Source organism: Cryptomeria japonica, chromosome 3, assembly GCF_030272615.1.
Source record: "Cryptomeria japonica chromosome 3, Sugi_1.0, whole genome shotgun sequence".
Lineage (NCBI taxonomy): Eukaryota > Viridiplantae > Streptophyta > Pinopsida > Cupressales > Cupressaceae > Cryptomeria > Cryptomeria japonica.
This window is the reverse complement of record NC_081407.1, coordinates 247,087,440-247,107,787: the sequence shown is the minus strand read 5'-3', so window position 1 is coordinate 247,107,787 and position 20,348 is coordinate 247,087,440. Positions and strand designations below refer to the sequence as shown.

The following is a 20,348-nucleotide window of genomic DNA, read 5'->3' as shown; positions in this document are numbered from 1 at the left end:
AGCTTATCAAAACAAGTACACTGCAAATGCAAAATATAAATTTTTGCACACCACCTCTATTTATTGGTGTTACCAATAAGCGTCCAAAACAACCCCCCAAAAAGTGAGACCAATAAGCATGCAAAAGAGGCCCCAATACTTGTGCAGCTGATGTGGCATCACATGATTAGTTACTTTTTTCAATTATTTATACATTTCCTAACAATAAGAACTTTAAAGTCACAATGATTGATACATAAACACACAAAAATTGATATTTGTACCATTATTAAGACAAAAAGTATCAACAAACCTCACAACAATTAATGAATGTTCAACTAGGGGTGCTCTCCCCCTATATTGCCCTATATTGAGTACAGAATTTCGTATTTAGTATGAGATTCTACTTTAGAGGTGGGTTTAAAACCTGAACAACAAAGGCGAACCCACCTGAACAACAAAGGCGAAGTAAAAAATAAAAGCTTAAGCATTCTCTCTCTTATATATCGGCCTTGTGCAATCTTGTGCTATCATTTTTCATTGGCACTGGATTTCCGCGGATATGTGGCGATCAAAATCGGATTCTTAGTCGGTATTGGGTAGGATTCAATTCATGGCTTTCCAGGTTTGTGCTGGTTGTATTTTTCCTTTCAACTTTATTTTCAATTTTGTTCTCCAGTGTAAAACGTAAAGAGATGGAGTTTCTAGCAGTTTATGGGTTGTATAAAATGACACCGCCCATCGCCCATCGCCCATCGCCCATCGCCCACCTTGTTATTACGGGTACGAGCAGAATAAGCGCATAACATAAATATGTAGCTTGCGAAATCTTTTAAACCCTACACCCTTTTCACAGTGGTTGATAAGGATGTTGATCCTGCAGCTACTTTACATTCAGATATAGGTTATGGATAGCCAAGGTCTTTATCAGCTTTATCTTCCGTGGGAATGGGTTTTACTCTCTCATGATTATTTGTAAACATTGTCATTTCTGTTATGTTTAGGGTTTATTTGTTTTAGTTTCACCCTTTTAGTTTGAATATTTTGTTGCTGCACTTCTAGCAGCTTTTAGCTTGTAGCTTCCTGTTTGTTTAAGTGGTAGAGGTAATTTTGTACTCTACTTATGAGTTTCATTGTCCTACATTGGATATTTGTGGCATTAACATAGTTTCTTTCTATCTAGGTAGTGTGGAGTTATGTACATTTGGAAAACACTTTAATGTACATAATTATGCTGGCGATTCTGATGAAGCAAACACATTTGACTCTTTTCAAAGTTTGAGTCACGAACAGAATCTTGCAAATTAGAAGGCAGAGGTAATCCAAGCAGTGGAGAGGTATGGGCGAGCCAATGCCTCCTGCAAATTTCGAAAGTGAAGACCTTAAGAATAGCAGCTCTGAAGGTATGGATGCTTCAAAAATCAACTCTCCACCCAACTCATATGATGCTGTTCTTTTAGGAGGCACCTTTGATAGGTTGCATGATGGGCATCGTCGTCTTCTCAAGGCTGCAGCAGAATTGGCAAGAGGCAGAGTTTTTGTGGGTGTATGCACTGGACCAATGCTGGAAAACAAAGAGCTTGCTCACTTGATTGAACCTTTGGAAAAGAGAATGGAAGCAGCTGAAAGATACATTAAGTCTGTCAAACCAGAATTACTAGTGCAAGTGGAACCTATGTTCCACATCGATCCCTATGGTCCGCCCATGATGGATAGTGATCGAGATGCCATCATTGTCAGCAAGGAAACTTTTGCTGGTGCGTTATCTGTCAATAAAAGAAGAGCTGAAAGGGGTTTATCTCAATTGAAGTTGGAAGTCGTTGACCTGGTCATTGAAGGGGAAAATGGTGAAAAGCTCAGCTCTACAGCACTGCGTCAACTTGATGCTTCTGAACAGACCGGGAAAGGATGTTCGGTTGCTTCTGAATAATGATTCAGGATGCTATTGATTAAATTAATGTTTTTACTTATTAAGTTTATGTTCATTCTGAAGGTAATTGCGTTTCTTACTATCAGAAAAGGTAGCATACCTGAAATGGGGAAAAATAGCGAACCAATCATGGCCATAACTCAGACATAAATGATATCAAAGACATGCATTTGTAACCAATGCTTCAATAAATTGAATTTCTTGTAAATAATCCATGATAACATAGATTAGCTTTTGAAGAAATTATGGCTCAAATCTGATGCTTTATTTTTTGTCAAATATTTCATGAAATAAACCAGAGACATTAATCAAAATGGAAGGTGAGGTCTTTTAACATTTCTCCTATGTTACTGACATATATTGAAACAAAAGAAGATTTTTAAAAATTACAAAACAGAAAATCAGTGAGAGGTCTACTATGAGCATCCATCCATTTGGCCTCAATCCATGCAGGCAAGAGCTTTGTTCCTGAAGATTTCTACACACCTACAGAATGAAATCAGAATTCGGGATTATCCCTGTTATAACGGTTCCTGTCTTGTTTTTGGGATTTGTTCTCAACGTTCAGATATGTTGGAAAGTGGGATAAACATTGTGTTTAGGGCAATAGACCATTGTTATAGATTAGCTCATAGTCAACATCTCTGGAAAATGAGTTGCTTATAATTTTATTTATTTTAGCCATGCTAAGGTAATGCCTTTAAATGGATCAGGCAACATTGTTGAGAAGATATTTTAATTGGCAGGATCATATTTTAAATGGTTACAGGTAACTTAGTTGACATGATGATTTAAATGTATTGAAAACCTAGATCAGAAATACAGTCTGAGATCAGAAATATAGTCTGAGATCTTTACTCATTGCTGTCATGGCCCTGACCTAACATCAGAGGAATAGCAAAACCGGACTATGAAATTGTCTTACACCTGTAATTCTTCACAATTTCATTATGTTACAATAGCCTATCTACTATATTTGGGAATATTGCAGATCCAATATCATAAGATTTGATATTAAGAGATTGATTCGATTCTAAGAATTAGTTAGAATATTAACAATATTCTGAAGAAGCGGTTTAGTCATGAAAGGGCATGCGATTGATAAAAGGATACTTCTCTTTCCAAAGGTCACCACCAAGAGAAAAGTCATAACCCTACAACCCCGATGGAGGAGTATAAAGGAACAACATCAAGCGATTAAGTGGGGAAGAAAAGAGATAAGCATTCGATCAAGCAAGAACTGACAGTCTCACCATTTTTAAATTAAACAGCAGTCTATATACTGGTCAAAGGATTTTGGTATGCTGTATAATGCATGACATTCTAATTAGGCTGAACTGTTATTTACTACTGTTTTATATAGAAAACACATATTGCTACTGTTTTATATATATATATATATATATTGTTATTCTTGTTACTATGTAGTCTATGCATAATAGAATAGATATGACGTTTCGATTAAAAAATTCATCCAATCTATCGTTTTGTTATGGAGGAGAGATAGAGCATATGAGGAATGCAAGTAGCATAGGGGTCCATTTGAGTTGGGTAACCCCGATTAGGGCTAGGAGGCTGAATGGCGGGTGCCATTCCATGCTCCTGGGCTTGATGGATAGGCTCGAGGCGCCTTATATGATCTCCCATGTGATTCAGAATGTGGATAGGTTATTGGGGAAAGCTTTAAGGAAATCCCACATGTACATTATGAATATTATTATGATGATTAGAATTCTATTTTAACATTGTTGAATTATATGTTTATTTATCTTTTGATAACTAACCAGGTTGTAGGCTCTAAATCAAGATATTAAGTTGACAATTTACATCCCCAAGCATAATCCAAACCCCATTTGGGAATTCTAGGGCAAGTTGAATAAAAGTCCCAATAGGGGACATTACAAATGGTATCAGAGCATCCTTGCATCTTATGAAAGGTAGTTGATGCAACCTAGCCAAAGGGTTCAAAGGGCTTTAGAAAGAGAGGAGAAAACCCGTGTTTGCCAACAATCCTAGATCAAACAACTCAATGGGTGAGCAAATGTGCAATGAATGGAGGACCTTCATGGAGTGAACCACTCAAGCTCTCTTGGAACAAAATGAGAGAAATGAAAGAACAACCCAACTTCTCCTCCAAGCCAATCGAAATATGAGTAGCAATAATTCTCAACCCAACCAAACCAGTGGGAGGGCTATTGATTCCAACCACTTTGAAAATAACATCTCACCAAGGGTATCAAACTCTTGGCCCACAAGACCTCCCTTCCTACCTAGGGAAGAACACAAAGAAGAGGAAGAAGCAAACTCTCCAACCATGGATAATATTGATGAAATGGTGGAAGCATACTTGAGACTTATTCTTGAATTTAGGAGAAATGTCTCTTTTAGGGATTAGTGTGATGCCAAAATGAAAGTTGTCTTTCAAACGAAGGATAAATAAAATAACCCTTTCTAATTTTGACGGATCTGGGAAAGTCATGACATGTTCATATTATCCTGTATAAGACAAAAATGATCAAAACGTCTTGTTTTAGGAAGGATGCATCTTGTATAAGACAAAGATAGATAAAAATTAGATGAATGATAAAATATGATCAAGGTGAGGAATAATTGATTGATAGATAGAATGGTTGATGTGAGGAAATGATAGAATTATAAATGAAAATATTGGAATTAAGTGACGATAGAGATGTTATTAAATGAAATGAATGATTGGAAAGAATTGAAAAGGTTGATTCAAGAAGAAAAATGCTTGATGAGAGAATGATCTGAAGAGACAATCAACATGATGAGATTAGAAACAATTGGTATGAATTGAAATGATATGATGATTATTTGATTGATGGTGAATAGTCTTCTTGTCTTTATTCATAGTGCAACACATTTTCATCATTGAGCCTTATTATGTAACAATAAAGCTTTGTACACCAGGGTATAAGGAACCAAGATGCATAGATATCTCATTGCAAAGAAACAAACACATAGCGGACAAGAAATGAACCCTCCATTCTGGGAATAACAATAGGGGTTGAGGTATGTGCGGTAGTCACAAGCATAGTTATCCTTCATGGGACACTTGCCAAATGAACATACCAATCACAGACACCCACTGGAACTATTGCCCTAGAACTTCATTGGTTCACACCAAAAAACAACAAACAAAGAAAAGGATCGTGCCCATCACAACTCCTCTAGTCACTTTTTTGGACATCCTTGAGTAGCTAAAAGCAATGATCTTCACCATTTGATAAAAGATAAAACCAACTAGAACAAAATGCAACAACCATACTGATTTGTGTCTTTGTGTGATTGCTTGATGTGATTTTGATAATGTCTGGTTTCAGAAGTTTTGAACCTCATTTAAGACTGACCTGTCTGGTTTCGAGTGTACCGATTCTGTTTAAGACAATATGTTGATCATGTTGATAGTTTGATAGTTATTCGATAGATTAGACAATTGATTAAGTTGTGGAGTGGAGTATGTGTTTTGGTGTATCTAATATTCCAACAAAACAAATCCTAACAAGAGACAATGCATTATTTACTATTGTCTTATTCTACGTAAGTTGAAGGAATTAAGCAGCTTTAAGGAATATCTTCAGTGCCAAAATAAGGTTTCTTTAAAATAGATGTGGCCAACCAAAATTGGGAACATCAGGTTTATATATATCTATCTATAAATATAATGGAGGTTTATGCTCATCTTGTGGATGGTGTTAAGATGAATGAGTTGTAAAAGTAAGAGGAGGAGATAAAGGCTATGTGTGTGTGCATGTGCACACACACACGCATATGTGTGCGTGCGTGCGCACACACACACATGTGTGTGTGTGTGTGTGTGTGTGCACGCATATAATGAAGGGATTTATATCAATTCGATAATTCTAGACAAGGATAATTGTGGAAATCAAGAAATTCCACGCACACACACACGCATATGTGTGTGTGCATGTGTGTGTGTGTGCACACATATAATGAAGGGATTTATATCAATTCGATAATTCTAGACAAGGATAATTGTGGAAATCAAGAAATTCCCAAGGATATTAGTGATGATTCCAAAACGATTGACTATTCTTTTTACCCTTAACTTCATCCCTCTTGTGTTAGATCTTTCCCTTGTCACTTTTGCAATGACATTTTGCCTAATTGTGTCCCAATTAAGGTTTTTTTGAACCTGATTAGAAACTGTCGCTTTCAGCTTTCCATTTTCGGTCTTGTTGGCTTCATTTTTAATCTATTCTTGTTCTAAAGTTTGATTTTGACCTCTCCTTTAGCCTCGTGGGGTTGCATTCACCCCTTTTCCATCTGATGACCCGCTTTGACCTGATTTACTCATTGTTGCTTGGTTTTACCCGGTTTGACCTAATTTTTTGATCTTCACTTGAATCTTCCCATTTTTTGTCCGAACCTTCCCAACTCTGTCCAATTTCACCTATTTTAACCAAAATTGACTTAATTTGACCTAATTCAGGTCTTCAAACATTAGTTTGACTAACTTGCCCTTTTAGGTTTAATTAATTAAACTTCCCTTTTTACTAATTATTCTTCTTTAATCATTTCATCAAACCCCTTCCTTTTTAATATTAATTAAATAATATTAATTTATTTAATTAATTTTGATTTATCCCTTTATTAAATGATTTCATTTTATTTAATCAAAGGTTCATTTCTATTAACATATATTTGAATAATTTATTCAAATTATTCAATTAACTATGTCATTGAAATTAAATTAAAATTTTATTTAATTAATTTTCTAATTATCTTCTCATATGAGGATAATATCTAATTTTTTTAATTTTTAATTACCTAATATCCTCCTAATTTTCGAAAATGACAATATAATCTTGGGATTCCTCTTTGATTTTTGGAAACATCTCATTATATTTCAATTTTAATTTCGAAAATGATGTATGCATCCTCAGAAAATCTGCTTTTGTTTTTTCTCCACTTTTTCCTTCATCTTCTTCATCCTTCCTTGAATGATATCTCTATCGTGCATTCAATCTGGTTCGTCCACCCAATAAAAAAAAATTCAATCTCGTTTATCCATTGAGTCTCCAGTTTTTTATAAATTGGGGACTACCTTTCAATCAATTAATCTAATTTTATAGTAATTCCATTATGTCAGTTTGTCTAGAAACCTAATTTTTGAGTAGTTTCATTATGTCAGTTTATTTAGCAATCATCTAGCCTAATCACCGTTATTATGTCAAAATAATTTGTCATTGTTTAATAATTAAGCTTGCATAATCAGACATTCCCAGTAAATCTCAAACATTAGTTCCTTGCTTTTGTCTATTTCATGCACCTGGCAAATGAGAGAGCAACATAGCATCATTAGAGATGAAAGGAAGATCAACATGGTTTCATTGAAGAATCAAGGTTTGCATTTGTATTTTCATTTTCGTTTCAATGGTCCTGTTGGCTAGATTAGGAAGGTTTTGCATGTGATTCTACCTTGTGGTTAACTTAGATAGGTTGCATGCTTTGGTTTTGGTTTTATAATTGGATTAACCTCTCGATTTTTGTCAATCTACATCTGGTGAACTCGACGTGAATCACACTTATGTTTAACACTTTTTGTCAAATTTTTTTATCAATTGCAGGATCCAGAAGACCAAATTTCTTGATTTTCGTGCGCATCACTATTTTTGCACAGGTGGCACCCAGTCCTGCGCAGGTGGTTCACTATCCTATGCAATTGGCTAGGGTTTCTACGTAAGTAGTCAAGGGACCTACGCAGTTGGTCAAATGTACTACACAATTGGTCAAATGTATTGCGTAGTTGGTAGCTAGGGTTGGTTGTCAATCAATCACTTAACACATGTAGGGTTTTGCTAACTTAGTTTGTCATTTGGAATGTTTGGATTGGTCTAATGCTTTGATTTGAAGGTTTTAGAAGATCTGACATGCATATTGTAGGGTCTAATCAATCAAAAGTTTAAAATTTTAATAATAAATCACACATAGATTCTAATTAGGCATTGGATTAACCTTTTATTTCATGTTACAGACCGCATATAGGTTTCGATTAGGCATTGGATCAACCTTTCATTTCATGCTACAAATCACACATAGATCTTAATTAGGTATTGGATTAGCCTTTCAATTCTTATTACAAATCTCATTTAGGACCTAATTAGAACTTTTGGAAACAACAATGAAGGAAAACTGAGAGGGGGAGGTGAATTAGTTTTCACCGGATCTAAGAATTTAAGTACAACTTCTTATTTGATCAATTGCAACAAGAACAAAAATGAACACAATAACACCAACACACATAACACCAAGATTTTGACATGGAAAACCTGGTTGAGGGAAAAACCATGGTGGGAACCTACCCACAATAAGATGATACTCTGTAGTAGTATGTGAAAATATTACAATGGAGAATGCACATATATTTAGGCACATTGCCTAGAGCTCACTGCTAAAAAATAAGAAGGACTACAACCCTTAGGAGGCTCACTACTTTACAAAGATCATACAATAATTCAAATTAGATGAACTGAAAGAATAGCATCTCCAAATGCCTAATGACAGTTTTAGTTAAGCACATTTGTCTGCTCTGCAACACTCTTTGCTCTACACTTCTCACCGAATGATGAATTCACTTGTTCGCACATACAACACTCTCTGATAATGCAGACACAACATCCATATCTAAATTACATGAATATGACACCTATTTATACAAATCATCAACCTTGACTACAAGGTCGACTCAACCCTTAAGACCTAATTACAAAATTACATCACACGATACATAAATCAACCACTGGACCAATACAATTCCATGATGACATAGCATAGACCCAAATCAAATCCACGAACATGCAACACCACCAGAAATCTCACCAAGATCTTCCACAACATGGTATACCACTGAAAATGTTGCATAACACAAAGAACATCACCATACCCATAAGATCTTTAATAACATGCACAATGATCAATGCAAACCAGCAAAACAAATAGGACATGATTAGGAAACACCAACAAGAACTTTAGAACCATCCGCAATAGCTGCACCAACACCACTTAATCAAATCTTCATCGATCAACACGTTGATACTCAAGAACACTCAACAACAACAACTGAGACTAGAAAGATAACTTGCAGAGCACCAAATAGGTTGCTTTATCATCCTTTAGGATTGCATCTTTTCATTCCTTAGTCCAATTTGTCAAAAAATTCAAAAACATATTCTGTATTATTATCCTTTAGGATTGCACTGTGTCATTCCTTAGTCCAGTTTGTCAAAAATTTCAAAAATAAAGATTGCATTATCATCCTCTAAGATTGCACTTATTTGCATCTCATTGTCATTCCAAAACATTAAATTCTAAAAAAATAAGTTGCATTATTGTCCTTTTAGGGTTGCATTTTTCATCCCTTACTTGCATTGCATTCCATCCCTAAATTTCAAAAAATCCAAAAAATGGCGTACAGTGCAATGGTTGAAACAAGCTCTCAAACTTCTAGGAGACAACATTCCCCCTATAAACCTTCCAACTTTCATGATACTATGTCATTGCAATCAAGCAATCAATCATGTCAATCCAACTTGTACATTTTCCAAAACGTGCATCAAACCTATCATGAATGGACAAATGTCATCCCAATTTCTCTATCTCTTGAAGAAAACTAGGTGAAGAGAGTAGATCCCAGATGTCCAAACTATTCCAAAAATTTAGAGGTCCAAATACAAAGTTAGAGCCAGTTGATGCACAAGCTCTCATCACAGATCAAACATATCAACTCTTCTCTCACAAATAAACATGAGAAACCAATATCAATAGCAAACACATTCAACTATACAAACAGAAATCCAATATGAACCTCAACAACTCCAAGCATAACAAAATGTTGGGTTAACACATCAAGTGACACAACAACAACCCATCATCTAATGATATCGACTAGATCCACAATTTCAACAAGTACAACAACAATATGCACCACAATATCAACAACAGATGACACAAGTTCTTGGATTTCAACATCAAATGACTTAATTTACCACACAACAACAAATATTGATAGCATCGTTGCGATAACAACATCATACTTTACCAACAATGCAAGTCCAACAAACAACACAACCCCCAGTGTCACAAGTGATTGTGCAAACAAGTCAACCCCTACCAAGGTCACATACAATTACACAACCGACTTTGTGCCCAGTCGCATCACATGTCAGAAAATATCCTCTAATGTCCTCAAACACATCATCAAGGGTGTCCCAAATAAATAAAGTGTAGTTACAAACACACCACCCTTTGGACATCAACCAAACATGGTCAATGTGTCACCTGTCACACAACATAATCGATCAACAACTACCTTGCAACATGAAAACGTTGGAACAATATCACAAACATGATCACCCAAATAGAAAAAACACCAACCTAACTTCTTGACAATTTGCTTCAACAACTAGGTTGTACATAGGAGACTATTTCTAAACATGATCATCTACCCATGTCTAGCAATGGCTCATCCTTCTATCAAAAAAATGTTCCTCAAGTAGCCTCCATATCTCCCACCATTCTTTCATCTTCTAAAGTTTCACAAGAGCAGTGTACACTATCTCCATCAAATGATACATCCAATGATGAAACCTCCCAAGGACTATCCAAGAATAAGTTTCCAAGCTAATCCAATTCATGATGCAAGTCCTTTTCATGCTTCAAAAATAAAAGATCCAATCACACCGTATTCTCCCATTTTAGAGATTCCTATGCAAATTCCATCACCCTCAAGTCAAGACATTGATTCCTTCCCAAAATCCCCCACACATATTCACAATCATACCCCATGTCAAGAGAATGATCTAGATCATAAAGAAATAAATCCTATAATATATCAAGATCAAGATCTTAAAGTTTTCCTATTGCATCCAACATTTGACCAAGATCTGATTTCCTTTGGTGATCCCACTGTCCCTGACTATCCTATCCAAGATGATCCCTTTTTGCCTCAAGAATACATTGTCCTTTCAAGTTATATTAACACTTTGCTTCCTAAGAAAGATCATGACATACCTTTCATCCTTCTCAATGATTCCATTCAAAATCAAGGGCAAAATACCCTTAAAATGGATTTCAATAATTCAATTCCAAGTCAAGATCAAAGTAATTCTTCACCTCCATGTCTCCCACAAGATCCCATCATCCCTTTAGATCCCTATCATGATCCTTCCATCCCTTCATCTTCTTGTTTTAATCCTCCATGTATCCTTCAAGATTCCATCTCACCAGATAATCTCATTAATCCTCCTAGTCCCCCTCATGATCCTAACGCCTATGCGTAATTTGTTCATGAACCTCCTATATATCAAATGGGTTCCTCCACCTTTATCCGATCTAGTTTACTCCATGAGCCTGTCATTTCTTACATACCATATCCTCCTCAAAATAGACTCATTTCTTGTTTCAAAACAAAAAATCACCCCATTAGTAAAAATATTTTTCAAAGCATGCATTATCAAGGCAAAGGGATGGAGTTGCCAACTTCATCAACCCAAAGCAAGAATGTAGCAATGTTCTCCTTTGCCTTCATTTTTAAACTGTCAAATTGACTTCAGTAAATTTGAAGCTTTTCTTGTTTGACATTATCATTTCCTTCATAGATATTGTGTAACTTAAAACTGACACTTCATTTTTATACAATGCATAATATTCACAAAATCGAAGTTAGATAATGCACATAAAATAGAATTCCTTTCTTTGGAATTATTCTTATAATTCTTCCTTCTGTCGTGATCTCTTAGAGGACTATTGGGTTTTTCATAACCATCTACAACATAATTCCAAACATCAAATCTTAGGACCATCAAGTATGCTTCAATCCTTACACTCTAAAAGGCATAATTGGATCCACCAAAAAGAAGTGCCTTATTTGAAGACACGCCTTCTTGAGCCACTAAATGTGTCATACCAAATCTACCTCAAGCTATTAAGCTTCTTCCTAGGAACCTTTCTTTGATACCCATAGAATTGAACACAATATATTGAGAGAAGATGGGTGAATTAGTATACCAATTTCAACTTAGTTAAACATTAGTCGTCACTAACAACTTTTTAAAATAAGAACCCCACATCATCAAAGTAGCATTTACCAATATTTCCTTAATGATATACAAATTAATTAACACACAAGCAAATATCTACACAAGAAATACCATATTTACATGAAAAACCAAAATGGTAAAAAACACAATGATAATAGCTACTTGGATCTACTCCCCAAATCTAGCCTTACAAAAATAATAAATCACTTACAATATGAAGTAGGAACCAGCCTACTAGAGACACCAATACTCAAATATATCTATAGGCACCAACCTACATGAGACACCAATCCCCTTCTCAAAGATCTTAGTACCAACTCAACAAGTGAGACACCTATCCCACTAAAATAAAAATTATGTGAATTTTGGACCTTCAAACTGAATATACAACTTTATTTTGTTCTGAACCACCTTCAAAACACTCCCACATATCACATTTGGTCTTCTTATGAAACAACCCACATACCATCACTCTTACTCACACATGGCATGTACCTAATAATTACATTGAGATGCATACACACTAGGAATTAACATAGATCAACTATTTATATGTCATACAAATATTATTATATTCATATGTCAGCCTAAGAAAATATTATTGCATTCGTAAGTTAGCCACAAGTATAAACCTTCACCAAATGTGTAGTAGGCCAAGTCCAAAAGCCCACACATTACTCTAGAAGAAAGAACATGCTATGCATTTTCTAATGTAGCCTTATCTAGTCCCAATAGTCATCCACATGTTGAGCACACATTACAAACCTCTAGTGCATCAAATTGGAACATCAAGCCAGTTGATCAACTAGCACAATGACCACTATGCTACTTCAAAATTTCTACCTATAAAGGCTCAACTCTAAAAAATATGGAATATAATTACACATATGTAGACCTACTCTCCTTCAAAACCACAAGTCATAAATCTCAAGTGTGGTATAATGCAGAGAAAAACAAATTATCACTGCAAACACATTGTCTAAGGAATAGACATAAAAAACACAAATACTTTTGGATCACCTTCAACACTTGGAATGAATGCAAGATAAAATTACAACCATAATACAATTGGTCTCACAACTTGCACTATAATTTTATAATTTAAATGCTCAAACATAGATATTATGATAGTTGTGACTATACAATTACATGTCAATTTGACCTTACAATGAGCTCCTTACAATCTTCTAAATCTTGTGTCACATCTTTGACATTAATGACAACATATGCTCAATAATATCTAGTATATCTTCTAATTATAGAAAGGAATATAAGAGAATAAATATCAACATGTATGATGTGTTAGGATAACCGGTGAACAACTGAGAGGGGGGGGGGGGGGGTGGGGGAGGGGTTGAATCAGTTGTTAACAAATTATATCAATTAAACCACTTAATAACCTTTAATCGGAGCACATAAACATTGAATATCAAAATATCAAAAATAGATACCGGTAAGCAATAAAACTTAATAACGAAACAAAGAATTAACACAATGCAACCATACCACATAACACCATGATTTGTATGTGGAAAACCCAGTAAAGGGAAAAACCACAGTGGGAAGCCTACCCACAGTCAAATGATACTTCTGCAGAAAGTATGTTACACAATAAGGGGCCTACACATGCAGGAAGGCACATTGCCTAGAGTGTACTGCTCATTACAAAAGAGTCTCATTGACTACAGAGAGGTTATAACCACCTCAAGATAATTGGACAACAATCCAGAACAATGAACTGTTAGAGATAGCATCTACCATGCCTGATTACAATCTCAGTTAAGCTCAATACCGGAGGCCTTTGACCTCTTACTTAAAACCAATTCGATCACCTATGATCGACTAATCTCCTTCGCATATGATATTGCATTCCATGACCACGACACACGATCTACAATGAGATCTTACATTAATTTATACAAACCCTAAGGCCTAAACCAATTAGGTCGGCCACCTAAAAGCTATTACAATAAGATCATTACATACATCCATATTGCAATGATATGCCATGTCGGCTTTAGACCGAAACAACAATAACCAATCCATAAATCATCCTAGTAACATGTAGAGAACACGTTAACATGATACTGGTCCATAACCTATATAGGTACTAGACCTAATCTGGGTCCACCAAGCCAAAGAAATGTCTTCAATCAGTTGAAGCATGATCAAGGATCACCTTCTACATCCTGAATTCCATCTAGAAGCCACACAAGCACCACTTAGCATTTTGTCAAGGATTCTCAGTGAAAGCTCTGTCAGTTAAATCATAAACCCATACCGGTAACACAAGATCTTCTACCGGTAACCAAAACCCGTCTGCCGGTAACCAACCATAACAGATAGTGTTGACATCAATGACAAACATCAATGCAACACATAATCAATTCATCCATATTGCCAACAATCTCCCCCTTTGGAATTGATGGCAACACTAGATGTGAAAAACATCTAAGTACCAAGAAATGCCAAAGAAGTATCCCCTTGTGGAAGACAACCAACAATCTCCTCTATATAGCTCTGAATATCAATAACTCTCCCCCTATTAATAATATCTTTGTAAAGTTCTGAATTTATTTTTCACATCACTATCTCTCCCCCCTTTGACATCAACGCCAAAAACATGACAAAAATATCAAAGCAATAATATAAGCCTCTGAATCTCAAAGCTGACTACTCCCCCTGAGTAGTAGCACCACTCATCAGTGTTAGAATGAATAGTATCTCTGATAATGCATGTTAGACTGATTCCAAACCGCATCAATCAAGTCTTTGCCGGAGGGGCAGAAACCGCTAACCTGTCTCTCAAATACTCAAATGATTCCTTAGATAGTGGTTTAGTGAATATAACTGCAATCTCCTCTTTACTGTTTACATAAACCAATTTGAATTCCTTTTCTTCCACCTTTTCCTTCAGAAAGTTATATTTTATTGATATGTGTTTGGTCTTAGAGTGAAATACTAGATTCTTAGACATGTCAATAGCTGCAGAGTTATCACAATAGATAAATACCGGTTCACTACAATTTACCTTGATATCCTTCAACATTTGCTTCATCCACAAGACTTGAGTGCAATTAGTTGCTGCTGCAACATATTCAGCTTCCGTAGTAGATAAATAAATGCATGACTATTTTTTGTTGATCCATGAAACCAATTTCCTTCCAAGAAAGAAAGATCCACCAGAAGCGCTCTTCTTGTCATCAACATCTCTTGCCCAATCTGAATCTGTATATTCACATAAAGTGAAGTCATCATCTCTAGAATACCATAAGCCATATTTTTTTGTTCCTTGCAAATACCAGAATATCCTCTTTATTGCACATTCATGATTTTCTTTAAGATTACTTTGATATCTTGAAACAATACTTACTACATTCATAATATCTGGTCTAGTTTGAGTTATATATAACAAGCCACCAATCATAGACTTATACCTTGTCAGATTTACCGATGTAGATGTATCTTTGATAGATAATTTCTCACTTGTCACCATAGGAGTACTTACCGGTTTGGAATTATCCATACAAAATTTTTTCAACAATTCCCTTAGATACTTAGTTTGACAGATAAAGATGCCTTTGTTAGTTTGAGTAATCTGCAAACCTAAGAAAATTCTCATCTCACCAATCATGGACATTTCAAATTCATTCTTCATGTTATTAGAGAATTCCATGCACAATTTGTCTTCTCCTCCAAAAATGATATCATCAACAAATACTTCAATAATCAGAATATCATCATCAGTGATCTTATAATATAAATTACTATCAACACTGCCTTTAGTAAAACTAAGCTTCAAAAGATATTTATCCAACCTTGCATACCAAGCTCTAGGAGCTTGTTTCAAACCATATAAAGCTTTCCTTAATCTGCAAACCATATCTTTATCATCTGTTAGTGAAAATCCATCAGATTTCTCAATGTATACCTCTTCCTCAAGTTCACCACTCAAAAATGCACATTTAACATCCATTTGATAGACCTTATAGTTCTTATAAGCTGCATAGGCAAGAAATCGTCTAACAACTTCAATTCTAGCTACAGGTGCAAATGTCTCACCATAATCAATTCCTTCCATTTGAGAATATCCTTTACAAACCAATCTAGCCTTGTTTCTTACAACTTGACCATCCTCATTTAGTTTATTCCTAAAAACCCATTTAGTTCCAATAACATTCTTATTTTTAGGCCGGGGAACTAAATTCCAAGTCTCATTCTTTTCTATTTGATCTAATTCATCGTCCATAGCCTTTAACCAATGTTTATCTTTACAAGCTTCAATAATAGATGTCGGTTCAATTTGAGAAATAAGACATACCTCTTCATTTGCTAGACTTCTTCTTGTCATAACTCCCTTGTTCCTATCTCCAATGGTTTGATCTTTAGAATGATTTAACCTTACATACCTTGGTGTCTTCTAAACTTCAGGTTCACTGTTCTAATCATCAGTCAAAGTTGAATTTCCTGATTGTATTGGTGTAACTATTTCAGTGTCTTGTATCGGTTGAGGCATTGTTGGTTCAGTTATGATCATTTTCATTGTCAGTTCCTTGTCATATGATATAGATTGATTTATGTATTGCTCATCCACTTTCACATTAGCACTCTCCACAATTTTATGCAATCTTTTGTTATAACATCTATATGCTTTGCTTTGAATTGAATATCCAATAAATATCCCTTCATCACATCTAGGATCAAACTTCCCAATCAAATCATCCCTTTTGATATAACGTTTACTTCCAAAAATTCTGAAATATTTAATAGTAGGTGTATGTCCAAACCATAATTCATAAGGGGTCTTACCGGTTTCACCTTTGATGTGAACTTTGTTGAATGTATAGACTGTTGTACTCATTTCTTCTCTCCAGTAGATGTGAGGCAATTTGGCTTCCATCATCATAGTTCTTGCCATATCCAAAATGGTTATATTCTTTCTTTCCACTACTCCATTCCGCTGAGGAGTCCTACGTGTAGATAATTGTCTCCTAATTCCATTTGTTTCACAAAAACTGTTAAATTCATGAGAAGTGAACTCACTGCCTTGATCTAATCTTAGACATTTGATTTTCAATCCAGTTTCTGTTTCTACCTTTCCTTTAAAGATTTTGAATTTTTCAAAGGCTTCAAACTTCTCCCTAAGAAGAGTCACCCACATCATCCTAGAATAGTCATCAATAATTAGCATGAAATACCTATCACCTTGAAAGCTTCTAGTCCTCGTCGGACCACATAAGTCAGTGTGAATCAAATCAAGTACATCATTAGATTTATCTTGTACACTCTTAAAATAAGTTCTAACTTGCTTTCCCAATTGACATTCCTTACATATCGGATTATGAGGCTTCATAATCTTAGGTATATCTCTAACTGCCTTTGTTGAACTGATCTTGATAATACAATCGAAATTAACTTGACACAACCTCTTATGCCATAACCAACTCTCATCAATATGAGCAATCAAACATGTCTTATTACCTGTGTTCAAGTGAAAGATATTACCTCTAGTCTAAGTACCGATTGCAATCTCCAAACCAGTTTTGTTAATGATTTTGCATTTTCTATCTTTAAACTGAAGTTGGAAACCCTTGTCCACCAATTGACCAACACTTAAAAGATTATGCTTTAAACCTTCTACATAATAGACATTATCAATATTATGCTTTCCATCCAGAGAAATAATACCTCTACCTTTGATCATAGATGCTTTGTCATCTCCAAATCTGACTTGACCGCCATTGTATTCTTGCAGGGACAAAAAATTTCTTTTATCTCCAGTCATATGATGTGAGCATCCACTATCAATTACCCATTCATCCTTGTCTTCAACTTTTTTTTCCAGGGCCTTTTCTTCATTCTTGATAGCTGGTTCTGGTTCATCTTCCTTTAAAGCATAGAACACTCATTCCTTTCCATTGCCAGATCCACTAGCAGAGTCTGTTGTCGGTTCATCCTCAGAGTCATGACTTACTCCTTCCTCATCCACTATGTAGCATTGTTTACTTTTCTTGAATCTATATCTGTTCTGATTAGGCTTAAATGATTTCTTAACTCTCTCTTCAAATCTTTCATTCCTTTCAGGACATCTAGATGCAAAATGACCAATCTTATTACATGCAAACCATTTAAAAGGTGCTTTTCCTTCATACTTACTTCCTGTCGGTCCTTTAGGTACTCTTCTAGCAAATAAGGCTTCAAGTTTCTCAAATTCTTCATCTTCTTTCCTCATATCTTCCAATTCCTTTGCACATAAGGCTTTCCAATCACTTTTGTCGGTAGATGATGATGCATGAAAAGTAGGTTCAGACTTTGCAGCTCTAGAAGGTCCAAATTCTTCAAGCTCAAAAGCAGACAATTTTTCAATCAGAATGTCTCTGTTAACTGAAGTGTTTGCCATTGTTCTCAGTTCATTAATTGTAGTTGTTGGTGGATTTGAAGTATTAGTTGCCATAGGATCTACCTCAAGCGCTTAAGCTTCTACAAAAGAGGACCACAACTCTGATACCAATTGTTAGGATAACTGGTGAACAACTGAGAGGGGGTGGGTGAATCAGTTGTTAATAGATTATATCAATTAAACCACTTAATAACCTTTAACCAGAGCACATAAAAATTGAATACGAGAATAACAAAAATAGATACCGGTAAGCAATAAAAGTTAAGAATGAAACAAAGAATTAATACAATGCAACCATACCACATAACACCATGATTTGTACGTGGAAAACCCGGTAAAGGGAAAAACCACGGTGGGAAGCCTACCCATAGTCAGATGATACTTGTGCAGAAAGTATGTGATACAATAAGGGGCCTGCACATGTAGGAAGGCACACTGCCTAGAGCGTACTGCTCATTACAAAAGAGTCTCACTGACTACAAAGAGGTTATAACCACCTCAAGATAATTGGACAACAATCTAGAACAATGAACTGTTAGAGATAGCATCTACCATGCCTGATTACAATCCTGATTAAGCTCAATACTGAAGGCCTTTGACCTCTTACTTAAACCCAATTAGATCACCTATGATTGACCAAATCTCTTTCGCATATGATATTGCATTCCACGACCACAACACACGATCTACAATGAGATATTACATTAATTTATACAAACCCTAAGGCCTAAACCAGTTAGGTCGGTCACCTAAAAGCTATTACAATAAGATCATTACATACATCAATATTACAATGATATGCCATGTCGACTTTAGACCGAAACAACAATAACCAATCCATAAATCATCCCGGTAATGTGTAGATAACACGTTAACATGATACCGGTCCATAACCTAGATAGGTACCAGACCTAATCTGGATCCACCACGCCAAAGAAATTTCTTCAATCAGTTGAAGCACGATGAAGGATCACCTTCTGCATCCTGAATACCATCTAGAAGCCGCACCAACACTACTTAGCATTCTATCAAGGATTCTCAGTGAAAGCTCTACTAGTTAAACCTTAAACCCATATCGATAACACAAGATCTTCTACTGGTAACCAAAACCTGTCTTCCAGTAACCAACCATAACAGATAGTGTTGACATCAATGACAAGACATCAATGCAACACATAATCAATTCATCCATATTGCCAACATGATGTCCCAAGAAATTGCTCAAATGTTGTCATGTTGGTTCCAAAAGATGCCACAATCAAATCAAGAGTTTAAGGCCTAATTAAAATAAGTGAAAAACTAAACCTTAAAGAGATAAATGTAAAAAAAAATTAAAATATGAATATGAACCATTTGAACGTTACTCAATTATATTTAAACTAATGTGAAAATGTGATAAATGGATACATGGATACATGGAGAAAGAATAATATCTAAAGAAGATGATAAAACTCTATAGGAGTTAAAAATTAAGAGAGCATTACTATCATCAATGGTGTCCTCTAAATATAAAATAAGGGATGCATAAATAAACCCATAAGATATCACAAGTACTCATTCAAATGAGCTATATCTTGAATATTAATATGTACATGATCTATAAATAATCAATGGAAGCCATGGATGTAGTAACTCTAAACTTAGATGAAGCAATAGGTGATTGATAAGTGGTGATATTGAAATAAAAAAATGATTCAAAAACAAGTTTCTACTAATAAAATTACTTCTTGTCAAAATCTCTCTACAATCCATAGCCTTATGACTAAAATGATTGCAATTAAAACAATAATTAGAAAAAGAGGGATTGAACTTGGTATTGTATACTTGTCTGCTTGGTGTGTGTCTCCTCAGTCTCTTTTTCTATTTACCCACTTGATTGAAACCATCATCCACTTTCTTGCACTCCTTGGTTACAACATCCTATTCATATTTTGAAATTCTAGAGACATTCTCTTTT

General features: G+C 35.2%; 1 protein-coding gene across 2 annotated transcripts; it reads left to right on the top strand.

The window, feature by feature from the left end:
• Positions 1-355: 355 nt before the first annotated feature.
• Positions 356-2,245, top strand: LOC131035104 (phosphopantetheine adenylyltransferase). Of its 2 annotated transcripts, none has more exons than XM_057966741.2 (2): positions 356-604; positions 1,167-2,245. In XM_057966741.2, the coding sequence occupies exon 2, from the start codon at positions 1,319-1,321 to the stop codon at positions 1,907-1,909; it is 591 nt and encodes a 196-aa protein (XP_057822724.1). In that variant the 5' UTR covers positions 356-604; positions 1,167-1,318; the 3' UTR covers positions 1,910-2,245. The 2 variants fall into 2 exon arrangements, with proteins under 2 accessions (XP_057822724.1, XP_057822723.1); XM_057966740.2 differs by having other exon boundaries at positions 1,163-2,245.
• The last annotated feature ends 18,103 nt before the right edge of the window (positions 2,246-20,348 follow it).